The sequence below is a fragment of the Ruditapes philippinarum genome, unplaced genomic scaffold (assembly GCF_026571515.1).
Source record: "Ruditapes philippinarum isolate M1 unplaced genomic scaffold, ASM2657151v2 ctg3787_1_1_1_1, whole genome shotgun sequence".
In the NCBI taxonomy this organism is placed as follows: domain Eukaryota; kingdom Metazoa; phylum Mollusca; class Bivalvia; order Venerida; family Veneridae; genus Ruditapes; species Ruditapes philippinarum.
Window position 1 is genome coordinate 72192 of NW_026861830.1, and position 24054 is coordinate 96245.

Here is a 24054-nt window from a genome sequence, read left to right on the forward strand (position 1 = left end):
AAAAAAAGTTAAAGATAGATAACTTGTTTAAACATACGCTGAAGTGTAAATTGTAAACAAAGAAGAATTTTATTAATAGTGATGAAACATTATTCTGTTCTGTTACATGAAGAATATGATTAGAATGATTATTGTTTGTCACATACGGTGAGCCAATCAATGAAAAAAGTATTGGTAGAAAAATCCATCTTTTTTTGCAGTGCCAAAGGTATGTAACATGTAGCGTTTCAATTCTAGGACTTAAATATACTCAAAAAAAAACTGTCCAGGTGTTCACACTTAGACTTGTCATCAGAGACATTGTGAAAATATTTGATAGCTAGGGGAAATGCTACATTTTTAAATGTAATAATTTGACAGCAAAGAAAATTCAAAATATATGTATGGATAGATCAACAAATTTGATAAATTGATAAAAGCCATAGCAATATCAAAATACTTAATCAGGAAAACATGAAGATATGAGCCGCATCACGACAAAACCAACATAGTGTGTTTGCGACCAGCATGGATCCAGATGCATCTGCGCAGTCTGATCAGGATCCATGCTGTTCGCTTACCAACTTTATTACAAGTAGAGAAACTGATAGCGAACAGCATGGATCCTGATCAGACTGCGGGGATGCGCAGGCTGGTCTGGATCCATGCTGGTAGCAAACGCACTATGTTGGTTTTGTCATGATGCGGCTCATATATGTTTTGGAATATTTAATATGTTGTAAAGATTCCTTGCAGATAAAATGTATCAGATCATGAAATATTTGAGTAGCCATCTAGGGCTATTTATTTATTTTATATACAAATTTACCTTTAAGCATGCATCATTTATGCTGAATAAAAAGCCATGAGCATGCATAATATGTTTTCACTGCATTTATTTTGCAACTTGTCTTGTATCTAGTGCTGTGTTATAAAATCAATCCAAACTAAGCAATATATACCACAACCTTTGTAAGGAAAGCACAATCACACATTATTTGTATCAGCTTTAACTGTTTTTCCAAGTTTATACCCCACCCTACCCCTGGTACAAGCAAACTTTTACCGTTATAACTCAATGGTGCACTACCGGTCACAACAGCATAGTCAACCAGTTGCGCTTATTTTCTGAAGCTGTAGCTGTAAAAGTTTGTTTGTACCCCTGGATTAGCTGGGAGAAAACCCCAAAATAATAATTCTGGAGTAAACTTATTGCTGCATATTATAGTATTAAGATTATCCAAAGTGATTAATCATAGTTATGTTATCTTGAATAAAAATGGATTTTAGAGATTTTAAACATGCAATTCTTAATTAAAAGAATGACTAACTATTTAAGTAGACCGAGAGTTTCAGAGACTTGTAAGTTTCTGCAGAGACCTACTGAATTTGAGCTGAGCTAACAGTAACAAGTTATATGGTTAGACTATATATAAATGCTCATGGTTAGACTATATATAAATGCTCAGACTGTAACCAGTAGCTCTATGCTGTTGTCATAAAGATAGAACTGGTGCTGATATGGTTGAAGAGCAGGATTAAGATGTGGATTTATAATGAGGATGGGGTAGATAATAAAGTGTTACAATAGAGATTACTGTTACTTTGATATAACAAGATTACAGAAGCTGTTGGAGGGAACCACAGATCATTCTTCATCTTTGAAAACATGTTGTGAAGTACATAGAAAGTATATAAAATGATGACAGGCCCCATATAGAGTCCTATCTCAAACTAATATACCAACCTTACATGATAAAACCTAGATTATGATTTGGGTTTCCCTGTGGTAGATTTGTTCACATTATGTTATACAAATTATGTAGGTGTAATCAAAGTCTCCATGAAAGCAATTAGGTTTACAGTCATGTATGTTTTAAAAGGGCAATCCCCAAATTTGTGTACACTAATATGTTTGTAGGCAGGTTTATCAAAATTTATACCTTAAGTTTGGTAATGAATCAAATCAAATTAAAAGCTAGAATTGAATATTGCATTTTTAATGCTATATGTTGGAAAAATAACAGGATTTGTTTTTGCTGATGCTTTTTTTATTTAATTGTTCAGACCTTAAACTGCTTATTTTGTTTTGATGGAATTGAACCTGCAGACAGTTTATCAAAGTAACAAAATTAAGCAACCCAGTAGCCTAAAGTCAAACCTGTTAACACCATTTCTATTTGCATCCCAAAGTCTTGTTCAAGTGACATATTGTATGGTATATTTACAGGTGCAGCAGAAAGTGGGAAGAGCACCTTGGTCAAACAGATGAAAATAATCCATAATGAGGGATTCACATTTGATGAACTTCTTGCATTCAAGGTAAGATATTTTAGCTGTTGGAATATTGGTACCAAATTTCCAAACAGCATTACAGCTTGGTCTGTCACATCGTCGGATACCCACAATTGATTAACATGTCACATAACATGCTGATAAATGTTAATGGTTCGGCCGTGGGTATCCGACAATGGGTCTGTCAATTCCTATACTATTTTAACTGATCAACTTTTTCATAATTATTTATATATCCAAAATATCCAAAAACATTAGGATTTAAACAGCAAACATAAGAGAATGGTGTTATGAGCAAAACAATCTAGATATGGCATATCTAAGTTTTATACTAAAGGCATTTTCAGAGAAATGCAAATCACATTGTTAAATTGCTGATTTTTTTGAAGTATAGCTACCTTTACTGGGGCATTAAGAGGGATTCAAAATTGTCAAATTTTAGAAAAAAATCTATTTTCAGGAGATAAACTCAATTATAAATTGTGACATCTAAACCAGATTTCCTATACATATTTTTTCCATTTCTGTATTAACAAATCTATGATTTTTTTTCCATATCACAATTTTACTTGTTTTTTAACCCCAAAGGTTCAACTTAGTGGATAGTTTTTGAGTGAGTAACTTGTAACATGGGTTTTACATTATTTTGACTGATATAGATACATAATGTACAGGTTAATTGTGTGATGTCAAACATTAAGTAGTTATCTATCATCAAGTCACTCAAGCCTAATTGATTTTAATTGTCTTAAATCTAGCAATACACAGGTATATGACAGGTGCGGGGTGCTTCATATTGTTATATTTTTACCCTACAATACACAGATGTCCCTTTATCTGTCTGACATAGATATATCTGTAGATATTGAATTGTTTAAACTGAAGCTACTGAATTGTTTCAAAGTTCTTATCTTGCTTGTTTGGTCATTAACAGACATATTTTATTAGGTTGATTCAAACTTAATGAAGGTTTTAGATTACATACAGTCACTCATCATTGAGGTATTTCATTAGCTTGAACAGACAACCAGTGTTTCTTGCAAAGGAATCATTTTAACTCAAATGTAGGTAATCATGCATTTTAAAGAATGTAAACAAATATTTGTTAAGAACAATTAAAAAAAAAAGCACCATGCAGCAATCTTAATACAATAATTTGGAATTAGCATGTAAATATTATGGATCTCTAGCTGTTCGGGTTCAAACCTTGTCAGGGGCAAGCTGTTGTTTCTATGAGCAAGAAACTACACTTATTGCTTAGTATTGGTTGATCCCAGGAACAGGTTCGAGAGTGTGTCTATAAGCTTATAGCTTCCTACACAATCAAACTAACATAAATTTTGTATAAATAAAATAGAATGAATTCATAAGTATTGTTGTAGCTTTGACAAAATAAAATATGATAACTTCAGTAAATGAACATAATGTAGTTACTACAGATTTTTAGTGTCATAGGCTCAATGTCTTAATTTCCCAAAACACCTTATATGAACATATGAGTTAATCTTTAATTACATTGACTATATAGTAACATATGCTGTAGCCCTTTTTTATCAAGCTGTATGGTTAATTATGTATTAACTGAGAGGAATATTCATTGACAACCATTTTAAGATAACCATACAATGACTTGAAGATGTAACAGCTGTTTGGTATATTAGGCCAAGAAATAAATGTTCATGTACAACTGTGACCATAAAACTTTCTGCAGAACATTAACTATTTTATTCCATATAAAAATCACTTTGATAGAGAATATAAATATTAAGTCATGCTGTTTTTATCAATATGAATAAGAGAGTACAACAGACAGACTAAAAGATCCAATTGCTCATATGCATTTATCTTGAAATGAAAGCAGAAACAAATATTTGACTCGCCTTAAATTTTATTCTTTTAATTAAAGATTTTTATTTTGATAACAGATATATACTAGAGAGATCCTTCTCAAATTTGTGGACATGTTAATGTATGAGATCAAAAGTTATACATTTTGTAAATTGACTCAAATTTTGAGTCATTTTGTACACAATTTTATATAAATTAGATGACATTTTGTATTCTTAATTACAAATTATGTCTATAAATCTCCCTTGAGAGCGTTTAGGATCGTTGACAGTATTATGGCGGGCAAGCCGAGCGAATCTTACTCTGTCACTGGGTGGCTTTTTTTGTCTTGTTGTAGTAACTGATCTTACAACTATAGTATGCATAGTAATTTGTAAGTTGATATAAATTTTCATTCTTCTCATCAAATTCATGTTTATTTGCATCTTCTCACTAAATGTTGTCATTTTTATGTGAAATGTAAAGATTTTCTTTGACAGTTTTGAATTAAAAATAAACTACAGCGGGCAGTAAATTAGAGAGATCTCATCAAAGAGTGGACAGTAACTGACCAAGCAATTTATGAAGCAGACCATTTTCTTTTTTTATCAGATTCGATCACCATGGGAGGGACGGAAATGACTTTTTTGGTGTTTGAGAATATTCTATTCTCAGATCATAAAATATAAAAATCAAATCAATGTTTTATTTGTTGATATAAATTTTATACATTAATAAATTGGCCCAATTGGTCTGATCATATTTGAGCCGTGCCATTACAAAACCAACTTAATGGGTTTGCGAACAGCATGGATCCAGACCAGCCTGCACATCCGCGCAGTCTGATCAGGATCCATGCTGTTTGCTTACAGACCCTATTACAAGTAAAGAAACTGATAGCGAACAGCATGGATCCTGATCAGACTGTGCGGATGCGTAGGCTGGTCTGGATCCATGCTGGCCGCAAACGCACTATTTTGGTTTGTCATGACATGGCTCATTTGTTTTTTAGGCAATTGAAAGAAAAAAGCTCACACTCGAGAGTGATATTTTATTGTGTTGTTTTTTTACACAATCTTGAATGAAAAAATGGTGAAAAAGTACAAAGCAAATAAATTTTTACTCAAATAGGACAAGCTTGATCATTATAAATTAAGTGGGAAAATTAGGGCTAAGTTATATTTACATACAAAACACTTCAGATTCATGCTATCATTTTACAATATGAAAATTAGGTGATATATTATCATAATTGAATATTTACTTAATCAATTTATCACCACAATTTATATAGATATCAAAGTAATTGATAGCATCTCAGTTGTTCACATGACCTTGTTAGGTTAGATGATTAAAGTGAAATTAAACCTAATTAATCTATTCTAAATGAATAACAGATTACATGGCTATGCTGTCAGTTTTATTATAATGCATTGATTAGCAAGTTTGTTGTTCTTTTGATTCTTTCTTTATGCTAATATACACAATGTACCTACATGAAATATTCAGTGCAAAAATATCTGAATCATTAATTAGACTACAGGTAAATATTGGCCTGTTGCTAGATATAATGAACTTGGCTGAAAGCTGTGACATCCATTCAAGATGAGGGCATTCATTGAACACTCATTTATATTATAAGTTATAAAAATTGTTGACAGGTTATATGGCCCTATATAAACGGCTGTTTGTAAATATAACCCGAGCCGCTAGGCGAGGGTTATATTCTGAGGTTTATGATTGTACTTTAATCATTAATTAGACTACAGGTAAATATTGGCCTGTTGCTAGATATAATGAACTTGGCTGAAAGCTGTGACATCCATTCAAGATGAGGGCATTCATTGAACACTCATTTATATTATACAAGACAGTTTTATACACACCTATATTAGGGAGTATTTCCTGTAATACTGTGCCTCCCGGCATACAGTCATCCAGCATTTGGCCATATATTTAGCCTTTTGTTAGTATTATCAAATGTTCAAACCTTCTTCTTGCATCTTTTATACAATACTAATGTGTCCCAAGTAACATTTTCTCTTCAGCCTCTGATAATGTAAGACATGTATCTTCAAAGAAGCTGGCATATTTTTTTAGAATAAGTTATGGTCATGTTGCATTTTACTCTGTCAAATCAGATTTACTTCTATTTAATTTGAATATAAAATTACAAAAAATATAAGAATAATATAACTATGTCATCATTTATTTTCAATACATTATTTAATCTATCATTTTGTGAGTCATTCCTATATAAAAAAAAGTTGTCTGTCTTCTTTAAGTCTAGACCCAACCTTTTTCATTGAATTATATCCTCTTTTAGTAATACAAACTGACAGGTATTTAACTTTGTGCATTCTCTAATACTTTGATCTTCATGGGGTGGTACCCCCAATTTGTAAATACATTTGTAAAGGTAGAAAATGCATGCCATTATGTTGTTATGGGATTGAAGAATAAATGACAAAAGGACATCACTTGAACAGTGTAATCCGAGTGTTATTGCATGACATGTAACCATTACGCTCAACCCTTATTAACTTTGGGTGTTGATTTTTTGTTACATACATGTATCAACTTTTCTCAAGATTTTGGGGCTGTCTTTTGTTATATTGTAACATTTCTATCTCTCTTAGCAAAAGGTGTTTATAATGAGGAAAGTCTATATTTTTTCAAAGGTTATTGAAACAAAATGTTACATTATGTTTAGCACAAAGCATGTCAATTGTGTAAAATTACTGTCTGGGTTTACAAACAGACAGATACCTTAATAGAGTGATGGTGCTGTTAGTTTAACCTCCAGACCATGGCAGAAATACACTTTAGATTCACCAGAGCACATATCAGCCACCACATTATTCCTGGGTAGGCCGTCAAGCAGTTCACCATTACTAATTTCCTTTGATTGCACAAGGAACTGATAACTCTCTGTACATGTCAGAGCAGAGGTACAGTGTGAATAACCATAGAAAGGATGTCATGATCAATCACAATGAAAATGATGTGCACCGTCTGGAAATTGAACCTGGGTCGGCAGATTCACAGTCCATTGCTGTACATATTGAGCTAACTGGACAGTACACTTAACAGGGTTCTAGCCATACAGCTTATTATTGCTCGATGCAAACTGCAGCTACATAATTATTTAGTTGTGTCATTTGTTAATTTTCTGACGTCTTTTCTTGGTCAAAGAAACTTTTTGTTGCATCATTAAACTTTTTGAATTTAAAGATAATAGAGATTGTAATTATATACTATTGAAAAGTTAGAATTAAGAAGTATTTGAAAGTAAAAAATAGTTATTTTTTTATTGCTGAATATGTACTGTTTCACTATCGAGAAAAAGTGTCAAATATATGAAATGACCACCAACAAACAATTTTATGTTGACACTTTTATTTTAGTTTTGATTTAGGACCTACTGCATGTATAATTAACATTCTTAAGATACATTTTCACCCGTTATCTTTCCGTATCAGATCTTTGGTCAACACTATCGCCACCATATCCTCGCCTTTTCATAGCAATGTCCTCAACCATTCATCCTTTGACTAAACTGAAAGAAGTTTGTTTTTGACACTTCATAAATTGTACTGCTATACCTCTGTTTCAAGGTTACGCGATCTGTTCTGTTTGGGTAGCGATACCTTCACGAAGTCATTAATTAACTTATTTGAAATCATTTGAATGCCCATTTAACGTTTTTAAGTCATTGATTACTCATACAAAGTATTAAATTGTTACTTTAAACATGTGCTTTTTTTTTCAAGTTGTGACCTTGATGTAACGCTATCGTGCCGTTATCATGTGGTTCGATACTTTGTACCTGTTATGAAGTTAATAATTATTTCATACAATTACAAACTATTACATTCGCTGGGGTCACAAAAGGTGTAAAACGTTTGTAAAATTCAATCTTAAACTTGTTGTGCAAAGTTTTTTACAGAATAATGAAGTCTTTATCTACGGTTACATTTCTATTTCATATCTTTATGAAAAAATGGGGTTGACTGTACTAAAGTGTAAGATCAACTTGAAAAGATTCAATTTTTTTTATTGTGGAGGGGGTTTGGTTGGTAGAATTCTGACTAATGATAATGTGTTATTCACTGACAGAAATGGTTATAAGTAAATTTGTATGATATTTTCCATGTTTTGCTGACAAACATTTAGATGACTATGTTTAATATCAAACATAGTCGTTATGAGCCAACATGACAGTACAAAATTTTCTATAACTGCATAGATGCCTATGCACAGGGCCGGCAAAATCAATTGTCCATATTGCCAAGGTTGTCCCACAGCCTCTATAGACAAGTGCAAATTTTCAAGAATTAACTATGTGAATATCATATGGATAAGTTAAGAAATGCTTTAGATAAAAAAATGGGCAAGTAAGTCAAAATCAGATATTGCCGGCCCTGATGCAGGTTAAACACACACCTCCCTTATACAGTCAAACTTAAACTGTTAAATAGATTTGTTTTGGATGAACCCTCATTTGCCAAGTTCTCCGGAAAAGAAGTCTTATTTGGTGTAAATCCTTATCACCACCTAAGCTTTGCAAAGACTTATTGATTGAAATAAATGGCATAGTATCTTAAATATATCATGTCACTTTTTCAGAATAAAAATATTCACCTCTTCCATTACATAATGATTACATAACATATCTTTTTCACATAAAATTTTGTAATCTGTAAGATTTTTATGTCTGTGTATGAGATAGCTCACTATGAACCTTAAGTGAAAGTTTAATGGGTATTAATGGATTGTTAAATGGGGTGTATAATGCTCAGTTTGCCCTTAATCAACCATAGCATTTCATTTAAAGCTGCTTTTATAATGAATTAAAGTTATATTTATTTGAGGAACATTATATTATATATTCAATTACATGTAATATTAAAGCAAAATGGTCCCTTATCCAAGCTTTAATGCAGGATGAAGTTAAGTCAGAGACTGAGCAATTGTTTTGCGAAATGACTTATTAATATGATCTTATACATATAGAAGCTTTCAAACTATCACAACAATTAACAATTACATCACTTCTAGTGCACAGGCTTGCATCATTTTCTAAATATTATACCTTTAACCATTACCATACCTTAAATTTCTTTAACAGACTTTAAATGGATATTCCAACTCATCTTGGTCTGTACTGGCCACATGGATAGAACTTACTGCAAATATTACAAATGAAAAACATTCCTTACACCAGTCTGAGTGAATATTCTGACAAGTCAGAGAAACTGATAGTTTGGCGTCATATATACCTTCGTCTATGTTTTGATAAATATTTTGAAGGTTTATGTCAGGAAGATATATCATAGTATCAAAGTAACATATAAAATTGTTTCTAACTTGGGTATAATCATACCCCTTCTGTTTCCAAACCATTGAACTGACATATATATTAAGTGGTAATGAGAGCTATCATATACCTCTTTCAGTCTTTAATGCATGATATCAGTTCACATGATATACTAATAATATGTAGTATTATAGGTCTATATAGGTCTCTTGTTTACCTACATACATATATAATACAATAATTATAAATCACTACGCAATCCTTGTCTATTTTGTGACCTATTGCGTGATGTATATTTTTGTTTTTTCCCTCTCTCTCCATTATTTTACTTAACCGCAACATTTTAAACATACCAAGCATTCCGGGGTAATACATTCAATAAAAATTATTGTCAAATTATGGCAGTAAATAGATAGAAAATAACAGTGTTTTATTGGTCCATATTTCTTATTCAGAACATTTTTATGTGGGCATAATTAACATTATAGGTTTTATACCTGTATGGAATTATGGTATGTAATATATATATTATAGTGACAGTGCTTTATATATGAATGGTAATGCTTGATGAACTTAATACAGTCACATCAAAGTGATCATACCAGTAAATGAAACAACTTTTAACAATTTAATTGTGATCAAAATTGATCAAAATTATTGATAACATTTTAGTGATATACCACCAAACTATAATAGCAGTGTTATATAAGTCTTTAATAATACTTATTTTCACTTGAGTTTTGTAAGCCTAAGATTTTTTGTAAGCTTAAAAAAACCCTTGTATTTATGTATTGAAAAGAACAACGAAGTTTGAAGTACATGTATTATATATTATTTTTTGGTATGAATGACATCACCTTGAAATCTTATCCCCCAAAAAAATCCCAAGATATTTTTCCCTTTACAATGTAATATATATAAAAAAGGAAGAGAGAAAAGATATTGTAAATAACTTTTTATTCTAATTTTAACTCAGATTTCATAAGAGAGGAATTTGAAACATCTAACCTGGTACTTGAATGACATCTTATTTTAAATTAGCAGGATGTTTTCTATTAAAGAATGAGTCAGGAATGTTTGTCTGAAATAATTCAATGAATTTATTTAAGGCAGGCTAATCATGGGGTTGAATTTAATCATTACATTAATTAACTTCTCTCGTATCTGATTAATTTTTCAAACAAACATTATTCAACAATACTTTTTTGTTTTTACCATGAATTGACCATACAATCAAACCATTCTAAAAAAATGAAATGCACATATTTAATCAGGTGCTTGTAAAGAACTAAATTTCTACAACAAGAAGTTTCTTAAAGTTTTGCATGAATTATATTTCTTAATTGGCTTAATTTTCATACATGACTATATTTCAATGACTGTCTTATCCAAACTCGTTTCAGATGCAGTCTGCCCAACATAATTCCCTATATAAATGGATAACTGTCATATGTTTATTAATTAAAAGACTTATGTAACCATATATTATTATATATTTTCAGCCTGCAGTGTTGGATAATCTAGTCAGTTCTATGAAGTATGTTCTCACTGGTATGGGCCTCCTCAGAGTCAACCTGGAAAATCCAAAAAATAGGGTACATATTTTTTCTTGTTTTCCAAACTTGTTACTTAATTGTTCTGTATTCTTTTTATATTAATGTATTATAATTTAAGTGATATTAATCCAGACATGACATAAGTAAAAATGACTGAAAGTGTTTGAAGTTTTTTTGGTTAAAGTAAAAGCTTTGCATTTTATGTCATCGGAAATAGACATCTTCAATATCTTTGATCACAAAACATTCTTTCTTGAATGTTTAGGTGCATTTGGTTGTACAATGTTTGATATCTTTAACATTCACAGTAGTATAATAATTGAGTTGTTTGTCTTCTATTTTAAGATCAATATAAAACCTTTACCATTTTTGCACATACACACCTTGCAATGTCTGTTTTTTATCTGCTATGTGAAATCGATATAGGGTTTGAGGTCACTTGTCTACAAACTTTTTAGAAAGATGAATTTTATTTCGAACAAGGGATTGATTGATGATTTATCAAGCTTTTGAGGGTCAACTCAATATTAAATTCTTCATACAATTATGAATCCGGAGTCAGGCCCTTTATCACTTTTATGAAGTTTATTTAAAAATCTTTTGATTTTTAAATCCTGTTTAAATTCAAAATCTGATATGACCATTGAATAAATTTAGCATGGTAGAAGTTAGCTATTATACGTATTTCTTACAGATTCACGCCCAGGTGATCCTCACTTGTAACAACAGTTTTGACCACAACAAGAACATGTTACCGGATGTGAGTCGAGCCTTGAAGTCCCTGTGGCATGACAAGGGGGTAAGGACTGCTGTGGCAAGAGGCTACGAGTATGAACTGAATGACTCGGCAATTTAGTAAGTGAAGTTGGAGCTTATATTGCATACAATACCACCTGAGTACTTAGTTCCAACAATGTTGGCGAGTAGTTAATGGTTGTTGACTTCAAACCACTTGCCCCTCACAGCTGTGGGTTCGAATCCTGACAAGGACTTTGGATTCTTTCATGTAAAGAAGCTATCCAGCTCGCTTACAGAACGTCTGTGGTTCTACTCAGGTGCCTTTTCCTGCCTGAAATAATGCACAAAAGGCACCTGAGGACTTACTCCACCAATGCAGCTGGAACGTCGCCCATATGACCTATACTGTGTTGGTGTGACGTAAAACCCAATCAAACAAACAAACAAGCTTACATATCTGTGCAGTCTGAACAAACAATATACTGTTGGCTATTTAGTTCTAGCAATTTTAGTATTTTGATACTGAAATGCTTAAAACTATAAGCTGGAGTATTCTATGTTCAATGAAGAGCAAGTCTATTAATCAGTTTTAGTGGTGTATGGGGTGAATAATTGATGGACAAATTTTTGTTGTCATTTATTGTTATTGATTTAGATTAAATGTTTAAACTTCTACATAAATGTCATTTAAACTTGAAATATTTGCATTTAGCAAAATTGAACCTTGTTTCACCAAAAAAAGATATAATACTGAGATGGATTTTCCCCAAGGGATAATATGTTTGATCAGGTTGTATAAGTGGCAAAATTACATAGTTTATTATTACCCCTCTTTTCTTTCTGAAATTTTGATATGGACTTGCCCTGCTTAGAATTTAGAACAGTCCATTTAAAGTTTAAGGGATTTCATTTACAAAATACAAAAAATGAGCACTCAGCTCTACTGTGGTAGCAAAGGTTAATCACATTCAGTTTGAGGAAGTAAAGTTAAGGGTTAGGAATTTGTAAATTAAGGTAAAAGGTAAATTAAAGATTCATATGATGTGTCTGAAATCGCAATAACCAATGAAATGTTTACATACAAAGATTTATTTTCAGCAACACATACTAGCACTTAATCACACAAACAGTAATAAGTCTAAAATTCAGAAATATAGATAATAATATATAGATTACTCAGTGAAAGTGTTATATTTTCCTGACTATGAAATTATAGAATCTCTAAGTATTTGCGATATTTCATCTAGTTGACAAATAGCATAATTATAGCACAATATAATGTAATCATTTGTTAGAATAATACCTACTGGTTATTCATGAATTAGTCATAAGGAACGTGTTTGTTTTTCAGTTACTTTGAGAACATGGAAAGAATATGTTCACCAAAATTTATACCTTCAGCTCGGGATGTGTTACGGGCACGGGTTCGTACTACTGGAGTCATTGAAACTTGCTTCCAGATGAAAGGATGCGTATTCAGGTACATTCTTGTAAATTATACATGTATATCTAGAAGAAAGTGTTATTGTAATTCTTCACATATGTTATTATTGTGACTGAGATCAAATAAATTAGAATTTGACCAACTTACACTAATCACTAAAGTGTGAGAAACATTTTTATTCCCTTGGATGGGGGATAAAGATTTGCCCTTGTCTGTCCATCTGTAGACTGACAAAGCAGTGGCATGTGGGAGCAGAACATGCATGTTCTATGGACAAATTTATAAAATGTTTTCAAAATTATACTGTTGAAGTTTCATAACCCATGATAAGGACCCTCACAATATAAAGTCCGCATATAGAAAATTGTCACTAGATCCCACTACCTTATTTTATTGGTATTGCAAATTATTATATTTCCTTATTTCCTTCATAAAGACAAAACTTGTTGACCTCAATTTGTACAGTCCAATACTGGTCAAAATTATAAGTTACACAACTGGGATTGTAAAACTTGACTTCATGCTAAAGAATTAATGCTATTACGTGATAAGAATTTAAACTAATCTTCTTTCATATTAAAAAAATGCTTTGTGTTATTTGGCATAATCATAGTTGGTTACCTGAATCAAGACAGAAATTTAAACGTATAAAACAATTAAGTGTTCATTCAAAAAAATATTTTTTGTAATGTCTACAGCATAGAATAATTTCCCTGTATTTATTTGTTGTTTGTGATATATATCATTAAATCATAATCATACAATATTTATTTATGCTATATTTCCATAAAATTACCATATTTAAATATAAATTACTATATAATGAAATTGAGGACAGTGTTTTTCTACTGTTTTATTGTATCATTATGTATCAAATTTCCACCATAAATGGTACAAAACATATCGAACACCTGTTTCGACAAGGTTAAAAGTTTTCAACTTATTCATAACTAGATTTCACAGTCATATTTGATGGGATTTCTTACAGTTTTTTTTTTAATTTTGTAAAAAATGAATTTTATAATGTTTAAATAATAGTTTTAGAGAATATTTGTTACTTAAGTTACCTTACGAAAGTTCTAAATGTGAAATAATTTGCCATACAAAAAGTAGCAAAATATGAACGAAGTAGTATTTTGACTTCCATGAATTAAGGTACTAATTAACTATAACTGTACTGAATGCCAAAAAGTAACAGATGAAAAAGATGGTTCAGGAAATTGACCAATGATTAACTTTTTTATAAAATATAAAAGTACCCTAAAATTAAAAAAGTTTTTGTCAGAAATAAAAATAAAAGCATTACTATTATTATAATAGGCCTTTAAGCTTTACCCTGTAAGTATATTTTTTATCCTCCAGCTGCAAGAATAGAATGTGTCCAAACATTTGGTGACAAGCCATTATTTACTACATTGCATTGTTTCTTTTTATGACTACAACTACAGTTAGAAGTGCATAAACGGTTATATGCAAATTTTCCTAAGAATATGAAAATATAATGTATTTTGCAAAATTCACTGCATTATAAATCAACATGTCATTGTAAACAAATTTTAATGTTCATATAAAATGAGAGAAGCTTTTCAGAAAAGATTTTGCTACAGTGGGTATATATATTCATAAGAACGTTTTATAGATATTTTATCTTAACTCATTGTTGATTCTAAATCATATTCACAGGTGATTATTACTTCACATCCGACTCACAAATGTCCCATATTGATATGAGCGGAAATGAAATCTATGACTTTGCATATAGATTTATATTTAGAAAGGAAATGATTTTATTACTGCCTACAACATCAGTACCGTTATAATTCATTTATCTAAATGACATAGAGATTTTACTGTTTCACCTGGCATAATTATGAATTTTTCTATTCCTATTTGAGAATAAATTTTAATTTTTATTTAACAGTTTGTATGTTTTTCTTAAAGTTTTGTTTTGTTTTATTCTTTGGCTCAAAATCTTGCCCAAAAGAAGTGTATTGAAAAAAAGTTAGGATTCATTTAGCTGACCAAAAGAGAAAAACTTAACAAAACACAATTATTAGTCCCCTACCGGTTTACCGGAGGGGACTTTAGGTTTACCCTCCGTCCGTCTGTCCGTCCGTCAGTCCGTCCGTCCACAAAACTGGATCCCGCGATAACGCAAAAAGTACTGAAAATATTTTAATGAAACTTGATATATGGATAGATGGCAGTATGGAGATTATGCACGTCTTTTTCTTTTTTTCCTATGTTGAAAATTCTGGTTGCTATGGCAACAAATAGACTGAAAATATGGCAAATTTTACACATAACCTGGATCCCGCGATAACGCAAAAAGTACTGAAAATATTTTTATGAAATTTGATATATGGATAGATGGCAGTATGGAGATTATGCACGTCTTTTTCTTTTCTTCCTATGTTGAAAATTCTGGTTGCTATGGCAACAAATAGACTGAAAATATGGCAAATTTTACACATAACCTGGATCCAGTGATAACACAAAAAGTACTGAAAATATGTTTATGAAACTTGACATATGGGTAGATGGCAGTATGGAAATTATGCACATCCTTTTTTATCTTCCTATGTTGAAAATTCTGGTTGCTATGGCAACAAATAGACTGAATTTCAAGATTTCTGATTCTAGTTTTTAAGTTTTTTCACTATAAGTTCTTTATTTCTTAAGGTATTTTCTTCAAACTTTAAATATAAGTTGCTTGTCATCAACCACATCATATGTGACAAGGTTTACAACTCTAGCACAAAATTTATCAGAATTACCTCCCTTGAACTTAAAATTTTCATGAAAAAAACATTGTTTTTTTTTAATAACTTCTTTTTCTGAATGTATCTACTTCAAACTTCATATAAATGTTTTTTATTATCACTCAACATTAAATTTTGTGAGTGTTCAATACTCTAGCAAGACTATTTCCAGAATTATGCCCCTTTTGAACTTAGACTTTTTTTTGAGAAATTGGTAATTTTTACTCCAACTTCTTCAATCATGATAGGATTTTAAAAATGTTATATTTTGATAACAGGGATGTTTAAAAAATAACTTTAGAGTGTCATTCAGTCCGTCTGTCTGTACATAAAAACTGTTTCCTGTGATCACTTTTAAAGAACTTTTTCAACAAATTTACTTAAAATAGGAACCTAAGTGAATGGCCAATGGCCCTTCAGAATGTTGCTTGGGCTCTTACCGGTAGGGGACTTATGAATTGCTTGCAATACTATGATAATTGCTTGTTCATTAAGGTATGACCCTTCTAAAGGGCACTATAAGGGAATGAAAAATTTACAACATAAGTCATATAGTTATATACCTTAAAGGACACCTGTAAAAATTTTCCATATGGTTTATGGCAATGAACACTTTTCTGAGGGAAAGCTTGAATATTAGAAGGGGTCTTTTTCAGAAATGAGGAAACTCTGAATAATCTATAAAATCATCCTAATGAAAAATGATTTCCTAAAAATTATTCTTTAGTAGAAACAAATAATAGCATTCAATTTACTAGCAAATCACACAATAACTGAAATGTTTCTCCTCAAAAATGTTTGAAATATATATAAAAATGTTACCCTATGCCACCCATTTTAAAGACTTGTTTGACCATTCTTCTACTTTAGCACCCTTATTTATTACCCATTATTATCTATAATAATTATATAATTAAAATAAACACTATACTATTAATTTCTTTTGCAAAGGGATCAGAGAGATATTTAAATAATGTTAATAGAAAAAAATAAAAAATACTTCACTATGTGCCCAAGAATCATACAAATACATCAACCTTGTGAATTTATTTTTGGACATCAAATGTTGTCAGTATTAATTTGTTGTGACACTGACAATCTAAAATGTAGCCATGCATCTATGTTACACCGCCTACAATATACTACTGTAAGGACGTCCTTTGTTTTAAAAAACATTGTTATTTAAATTTTTATCTGATTTTTATGTCATAGCTATCATGAATAATAATTGATTGCCTTAGAGAATAGTTGTTGTAAAAAAAATGTAATGAACTGAAATGCACTATATTTACAGATGTTTATCAGATTGATGTATGAAATTTTTAATGGCGTAGAAAAATGAAATTTTATAAGTTGCGTAGCAGCAGTGTTATTTAATCAAATGATAATCCTGTCATATGAGAGGTTATAAAATTATTTAAGAAAGAAAATATTAAGTTGCATAAATTTTCATCCTTACAAATTTAGTTTTTATCATTATCAGGATTAAAACTTCCTAATATTTCATGCAAATTTTGTTATTGAAACATCTAAAAATTAGAATAAAATAGATAATGGCAACAAGAATACTCTCCTAGGTTTTGTAAACAGTTATGCTTGGATATAATGTAACATTTACAGATATACAGTTACTGGATTACATTTTCACATTAGTTTTGAATATATTGTGACTGGGTTCCTTTTTAACACTTTAAAATATATTGTAACTGGAATAACGTATACTTTGTTTGACTTATGCAGCATATTATTATATGAAAGCTTATACTTGATATACAGACTCCAGTACAATGAATTTGACTTGATTTCTAGTATTTCACCTGATACTAGTAGTTTAATGAAAACTAATTGTTGAAAGACTACCTATTAATGAAAACATGTTTGAAAAAAGTTTCTGCTGTTTCAGGCTGGCACCCTTACCCAGTTTTGATTGTGTTCAGTGGTTGACTTTATTTTGCTGGTCTGTCTTAAGTTCCAGAGCATTGTTTGTTTATTGACAGACATGCACATCTCAGTTAATTATTACTGGAACTTTGGTTTAGTAAATCTTATTTTGGTTAAAATTACATACAATTTGGGGCATTCACTGTTTTAACATTTTGGGGTTACAATGTAGTTTCTATGACTATATGTCATCACCTAAGTGCAGTATAATGGGTTAATTCCTTCTAAATTTAATAAGAGTTAACCAGTTATTGCACTAAGTTGACGATGTATATAGTAAACTCAGATAACATTAGGGACTTATACCTGACCCTGGGGTCAATAGACACACATTTATCCTAGACTCTGCAAGAGGAATAGCTCCCCTAGAGGTGAAACATTGAAATGCACTGTGCACTCTGTTTCTGTCTGCTTTGAATATGGTAAATATGATTAAAGAATCATGCCTAATTTGTGAAGAAAAAACAACTAATTCAGCAGCAACATAGAACAAAAAGTGTTCACCTAAATAATTAACAAAAATAAAAGACCTGACATTGTGTGAGAGCTGTCTCACGTTCACAGGGGGAAAAACAGGATGCAATTTCACTTTATCTGTTGATACATGTTAGATAGTGGGGGAAATAAAATCCTTTCCACTCTATATTTAGATTAACTCTCCTTAAAAGTAAACATTTAAAATGTTCACAAGTACTGATAAAGGTATAATGCATTGTATTTCTTTTGCAAACAATACACTGCACCACAAAGCAATAAAAATGTAATTTAATGCAATGTAATGTGCACCTGAAGTTGTTATACTGTCATAAAAATTATCACATATTACTTCCCCTTATTGAATTTCAGTCCAGACAGTTTTGAACATGTGTTGTTGTTGTGTTTTTTCATGAAAATCATAAAAAATATGATCCTGATTCAAAATCTGTCTGCCTTGTATTATTTTCCTTACAAAGTTTTAACTGGCTTAAATATAATTGACTTGAAGGTATTAAATCATGATGGACATAAATACAGTATAGACATTTCATTTAATAATTATTGAAAGCTAGATCTTTGGTAGTAATCTTGTGCATTCATTATTGATCACAAAACACATTGATTTTTCACGGCATGGAGGAATTTCATAAAAGCCACAATTTTAATGTTTGCTTATTGTGGTATGTTTGACGGAGGAGATAAAATCTTTTTTGTAAACAACTTTAAAATGTTAATTTTCTATTTTACAACATCTCTTAAATATGCAGAGTGGAAAAAAAGGAACACTGGTAAATAACAATAAACTGAATGTTTGTATTGTGCTGTGGCTGAATTTTTTTGACATAACAACTCAATCAAATGACATTGAATACAGCATATATATAATGAATATTTACAGTATTCTCAAAATATACATTAATATACATGTATGCTGGTCCATAATATATTAAACCATACCATGCAAAGTCTGCCTCCATGCCATGCAATGTCTTTCCCTTTACCATGCAAATTCTGTCCCCATACCATGCAAAATCTGTCTCCTTAACATGCAAAGTCTGTCCCCATACCATGCAAAATCCTGTCCCGTAACCATGCAAGATCCTGTCCCTGTACCTTGCTAGATCCTGTCCCTGTACCTTGCTAGATCCTGTCCCCATACCTTGCTAGATCCTGTCCCCATACCTTGCTAGATCCTGTCCCTGTACCTTGCTAGATCCTGTCCCTGTACCTTGCTAGATCCTGTCCCCATACCTTGCTAGATCCTGTCCCCATACCTTGCTAGATCCTGTCCCCATACCTTGCTAGATCCTGTCCCTGTACCTTGCTAGATCCTGTCCCTGTACCTTGCTAGATCCTGTCCCCATACCTTGCTAGATCCTGTCCCTGTACCTTGCTAGATCCTGTCCCTGTACCTTGCTAAATCCTGTCCCTGTACCTTGCTAGATCCTGTCCCTGTACCTTGCTAGATCCTGTCCCTGTACCTTGCTAGATCCTGTCCCCATACCTTGCTAGATCCTGTCCCTGTACCTTGCTAGATCCTGTCCCCATACCTTGCTAGATCCTGTCCCCATACCTTGCTAGATCCTGTCCCCGTACCTTGCTAGATCCTGTCCTTGACCTTGCTAGATCCTGTCCCCGTACCTTGCTAGATCCTGTCCCCATACCTTGCTAGATCCTGTCCCCATACCTTGCTAGATCCTGTCCCCATACCTTGCTAGATCCTGTCCCCATACCTTGCTAGATCCTGTCCCCATACCTTGCTAGATCCTGTCCCCATACCTTGCTAGATCCTGTCCCTGTACCTTGCTAGATCCTGTCCCCATACCTTGCTAGATCCTGTCCCCATACCTTGCTAGATCCTGTCCCCATACCTTGCTAGATCCTGTCCCCATACCTTGCTAGATCCTGTCCCTGTACCTTGCTAGATTCTGTCCCCATACCATGCAAAATTAGATGAAAAAGCAGCTATTGTATAGGGTTTAGTTTAGATATATCGAGTTTTCACGTAAGCCCTTCTTTATATCATATAAGTTACTGCAGTTTTGAGATAAACGCTCAATTTAGGAATTTGTTACGGCTGTCCATGCTTCTTTTTGCCATAACTCTCATATAGTAAATATTCAGTCAGATATATCTGAACCACATTTATTTGTGAATAGTTAGTTTAGATTATTTTAAAAGTTGTTACTTTTAGATAACGATAGCCTGTCCTTGAGGTAATATTTAAATGTTCTGCAGTCTCATGTAACATTGATTCAAGTTCTTAAATGATTATGACTGCACTCTGCCTAATAGTTATTTGCACTGGTTAGTTCAGGATATAATATAGACTTAAACAAATAATTTTCTTTAATTAAAAGCCCTATTTGCAATAAAACTTAGATTAGAAGATTTAATTATTTATAAAAAAAAATTGTACATTTTCAACTTTTTATCAAACGAATTAGGAATTTTAGCAATGGTCTTTCAGGGCATGTTTAAGGTCTTGTTACAGAGAAAAGCTTTCAAATACTTAAAGGTTAAACTGTATTTCCAAACACTTACTATAACAGATCTACTATTGCCACAGGTATACTGGGCATGTCAGGCCAGCATGTGTAGAGCTATTGTTCTCACCCCGGTGTCAGCCGGCTCACACTTTGGTAAAGGGTTTATGTGCAAAGTGGTATCTCAAAAACTGCTTAAGGGAATGGGTTTAAACTTCGCACACTTTTTCTCAGTGATTATTTAACAAGATGGGCTGCTATGGGTCACATAACTGAGTTACCTTTTACAGAGTTATTCCCCTTTTCTTATTGTTAAGCAGTGAGTATAGTCTAGCAAGCGGTCTTGTTTTTTAGTTTTTTGTTTGTTTTTTATCATAAATGATAAAAAAGTAGAAAAATATCAGTATATTAGTGCTATCAAATGTAATAATTGGTAAAGGTGGTGAAATTCTCTATAGTTAAGAGGCTATGAAATAATACCATTTTTCAATAACACATTTTTAGATTATTTTTAAAGAGTTTACATTTTAAAGTAGGGAAGTAAATCCAAGTAAAGTACAAATAATCCCTTCTTTTCCCACACGCATATTTACCAATTCAGATAGAATCATGATAAGATTGTCGGCACATTTGGTAAAGCATATATCTAAATAATTTCTTCAATTTTGACAAATATTTAAGACTAAATATTTTTTAAAAGTTATCCAATTAAAGTATGATCAGAAAGACGGTTTCAATACCTACTAGTGTTAGGTATTTATATTGAAGTGTGGGGTATATATTTGTTTTAAAGCTTTCTTAAAGGAAAAAAGTCTTAAAGAGGATATTCTATAAGTGAGCCAGTTTCTTTAACTGGCTTATTATATAAAGACTTATTTGATGTATATATAAGGATCAATGCAACATTTTTTTTAATTATTATAGTCTGCATTTTAATAATGATTGTGTAAACTAAATGTTTCTTACAAACTTATTTTAATAAAGAAAGTAAATATTTTGATAACTTTTGTTGAAAATTTATATTAGCTTTTATATATTGATTTAAAAAATAAATCTAACTGTACTTTTATTACAAGTCTACCTTCCTTTGAATATCCTAAATAAATTAATGGTTATTCATCTCCTACATGTTTTTATTTGTTCATAGAATTTTGTTAAGAAATAAGGAGGGAATAATTTATTTCCTTTGTAGGTTTGAATTCTTATTTTCTGCATTTACTGTTTTACAAAAGAAAAACTATTGTTAATCACAGTACAATAAATGTTTAAACACGTTAGTATCTATCCAGCTAGCTTTTAGAATGTCAGTGGTTCTACTCAGGTGCCCGTTAGAGCTTGAAATAATGCATTGAAGGGCACCTGAGGTCTTTCTCCACCAGTAAAGCTGTAATGTCGCGATATGACCTATACTGTGTCCGTGTGACGTAAAACCAAAACAAACAAACAAAAAGTGCAGATTGATGTCTAAATGACAGTGACATCATTCTTGTCTGAAGTTTCCTTAACTATGGAAGCAGTTAGAAAATTGTCACAAGACCATAACATTGTCGATGACTACTTTAAATGGAATAAAACACAAAGAACTTTATTGCTTGTATATAGAGTAAAAGTTTAAAAATTGAATGATCATATATTTACAGATTGTTTGATGTAGGAGGTCAAAGGTCAGAGAGACGGAAGTGGATTCAATGTTTTGATGATGTAAAGTCTGTATTGTACGTCTCTGCACTCAGTGCATATGATATGTGCTTGCTGGAAGATGCTTCTGTGGTACGTAGTTTATATAATTGCCATTAACTTTTCCCTTGATATAAAATAGTGACAATTTGACCCGCAAACAGTAGAATGATAGGTCTGAGTGTATGGATGCATTACTTTTTTTATTCGCACACAAAACATTACTGAAATGAATTGTATTATGTATATCCTTATATATAAAATACTTTCAATACTGTATAGTTTGAAAGTGCCATTCCAAACAATGCTCTATGATGACATGTATATTTTTGATATTCTATATTGATATATATTTTATATATCAATATTGCCTGTTTCAAATTTGGAATGTTTTTCATCCTTAACAATTGGAAAACATTTAGAAACTTCTTTTCCTTTTATTTTTCAAACCCAATATTCACAGCTTGTAATTTTTTCAGCCCAACCTGTATTTCATAATGTCTTACCTGTTTACTTCCTCTACAATATATAAAACTTTATTAGAAATACAACAAAGTTGCTTTGATAAACACTGATATCAATATTCTTTAGTAATAGTATTTTATTTGTCAAAATTATATCTATTTCAAATTTATGTACATTTCAAATAGCATGTTATTTATTTATCCCATCTCAATTAATTAAAATAAACACTCAGAATTGAATACAGATGAGTAAACAAGGGAAATTATTTGGTATTTTTCTCTATTTAAGCCAATAGGAGTTATCTTTTCATAGAAATGTAGTTATGGCTGTAAGAGTTATTTCCCTTTGACTACTTATTGACAATGGTTTATTATTATCTTTCAGAATCGTCTGCAAGAGAGTTTAAAATTATTTCGGGGTATTTGCAATAATCGTTTCTTCTATAAATCATCCATGGTAAATAAGTTTGCTTATTTTGTAAATTGATTTGATGAGATACAAATTTTAAAAAACTTCAGTTAAAATATTGAACTTGAAAATTTTTATTTAAGATACAGTTTGGTAGGTGGTATTATGCTTTGAATGAGCAAAATGTGGATTTAATCCTTTTAAAAATGATAATAATTTATTTATTTTAACTTTTGATGAAAGGTTCCTTTGATATAATACATGTAATATTGTTTGGAACTGTAGTTTTACATCATGCCAATTTTTTTTAAAATTTACAATCTTATAATAATGGAATTGTTTATAAGAAGTCTATGATTTTTATATTATTTTTTATTGTACTCTTATTTATTGTAGATTGTTGCATTTAATTAGTCATTTCATTTTTCCAGATTTTGTTCCTAAACAAGGTTGACCTGTTTCAAGATAAAATAAGGTTTTCAGGAAGACATCTCAGATATTTCTTCCCAGACTTTACAGGTAAGCTGGTTTATACAGAATTTATTTAAGTTCAATTGTGTAGGAAGCTAGAAGCTTATAGACACAATTTCAAATCTGTTCCTGGAACCAACCAGTACTGAGCAATGAATGCAAAGTTTCTTGCTCAAGGAAATAATGGCTTGCCTCTGATGAGGTTTGA

General features: G+C 31.3%; 1 protein-coding gene across 1 annotated transcript in view; it reads left to right on the forward strand.

Annotated features, from left to right (window-relative positions):
- The window catches only part of LOC132716972 (guanine nucleotide-binding protein G(o) subunit alpha-like), a 34552-nt gene that overhangs the window by 8928 nt on the left and 1570 nt on the right, over nt 1-24054 (forward strand). The window contains exons 3-9 of the mRNA XM_060700317.1: nt 2210-2301; nt 10924-11016; nt 11672-11832; nt 13067-13195; nt 22466-22595; nt 23352-23423; nt 23807-23894. Of these exons, the coding sequence (XP_060556300.1) occupies nt 2210-2301; nt 10924-11016; nt 11672-11832; nt 13067-13195; nt 22466-22595; nt 23352-23423; nt 23807-23894 (765 nt within the window). The remainder of the gene's footprint in view (nt 1-2209; nt 2302-10923; nt 11017-11671; nt 11833-13066; nt 13196-22465; nt 22596-23351; nt 23424-23806; nt 23895-24054) is intronic.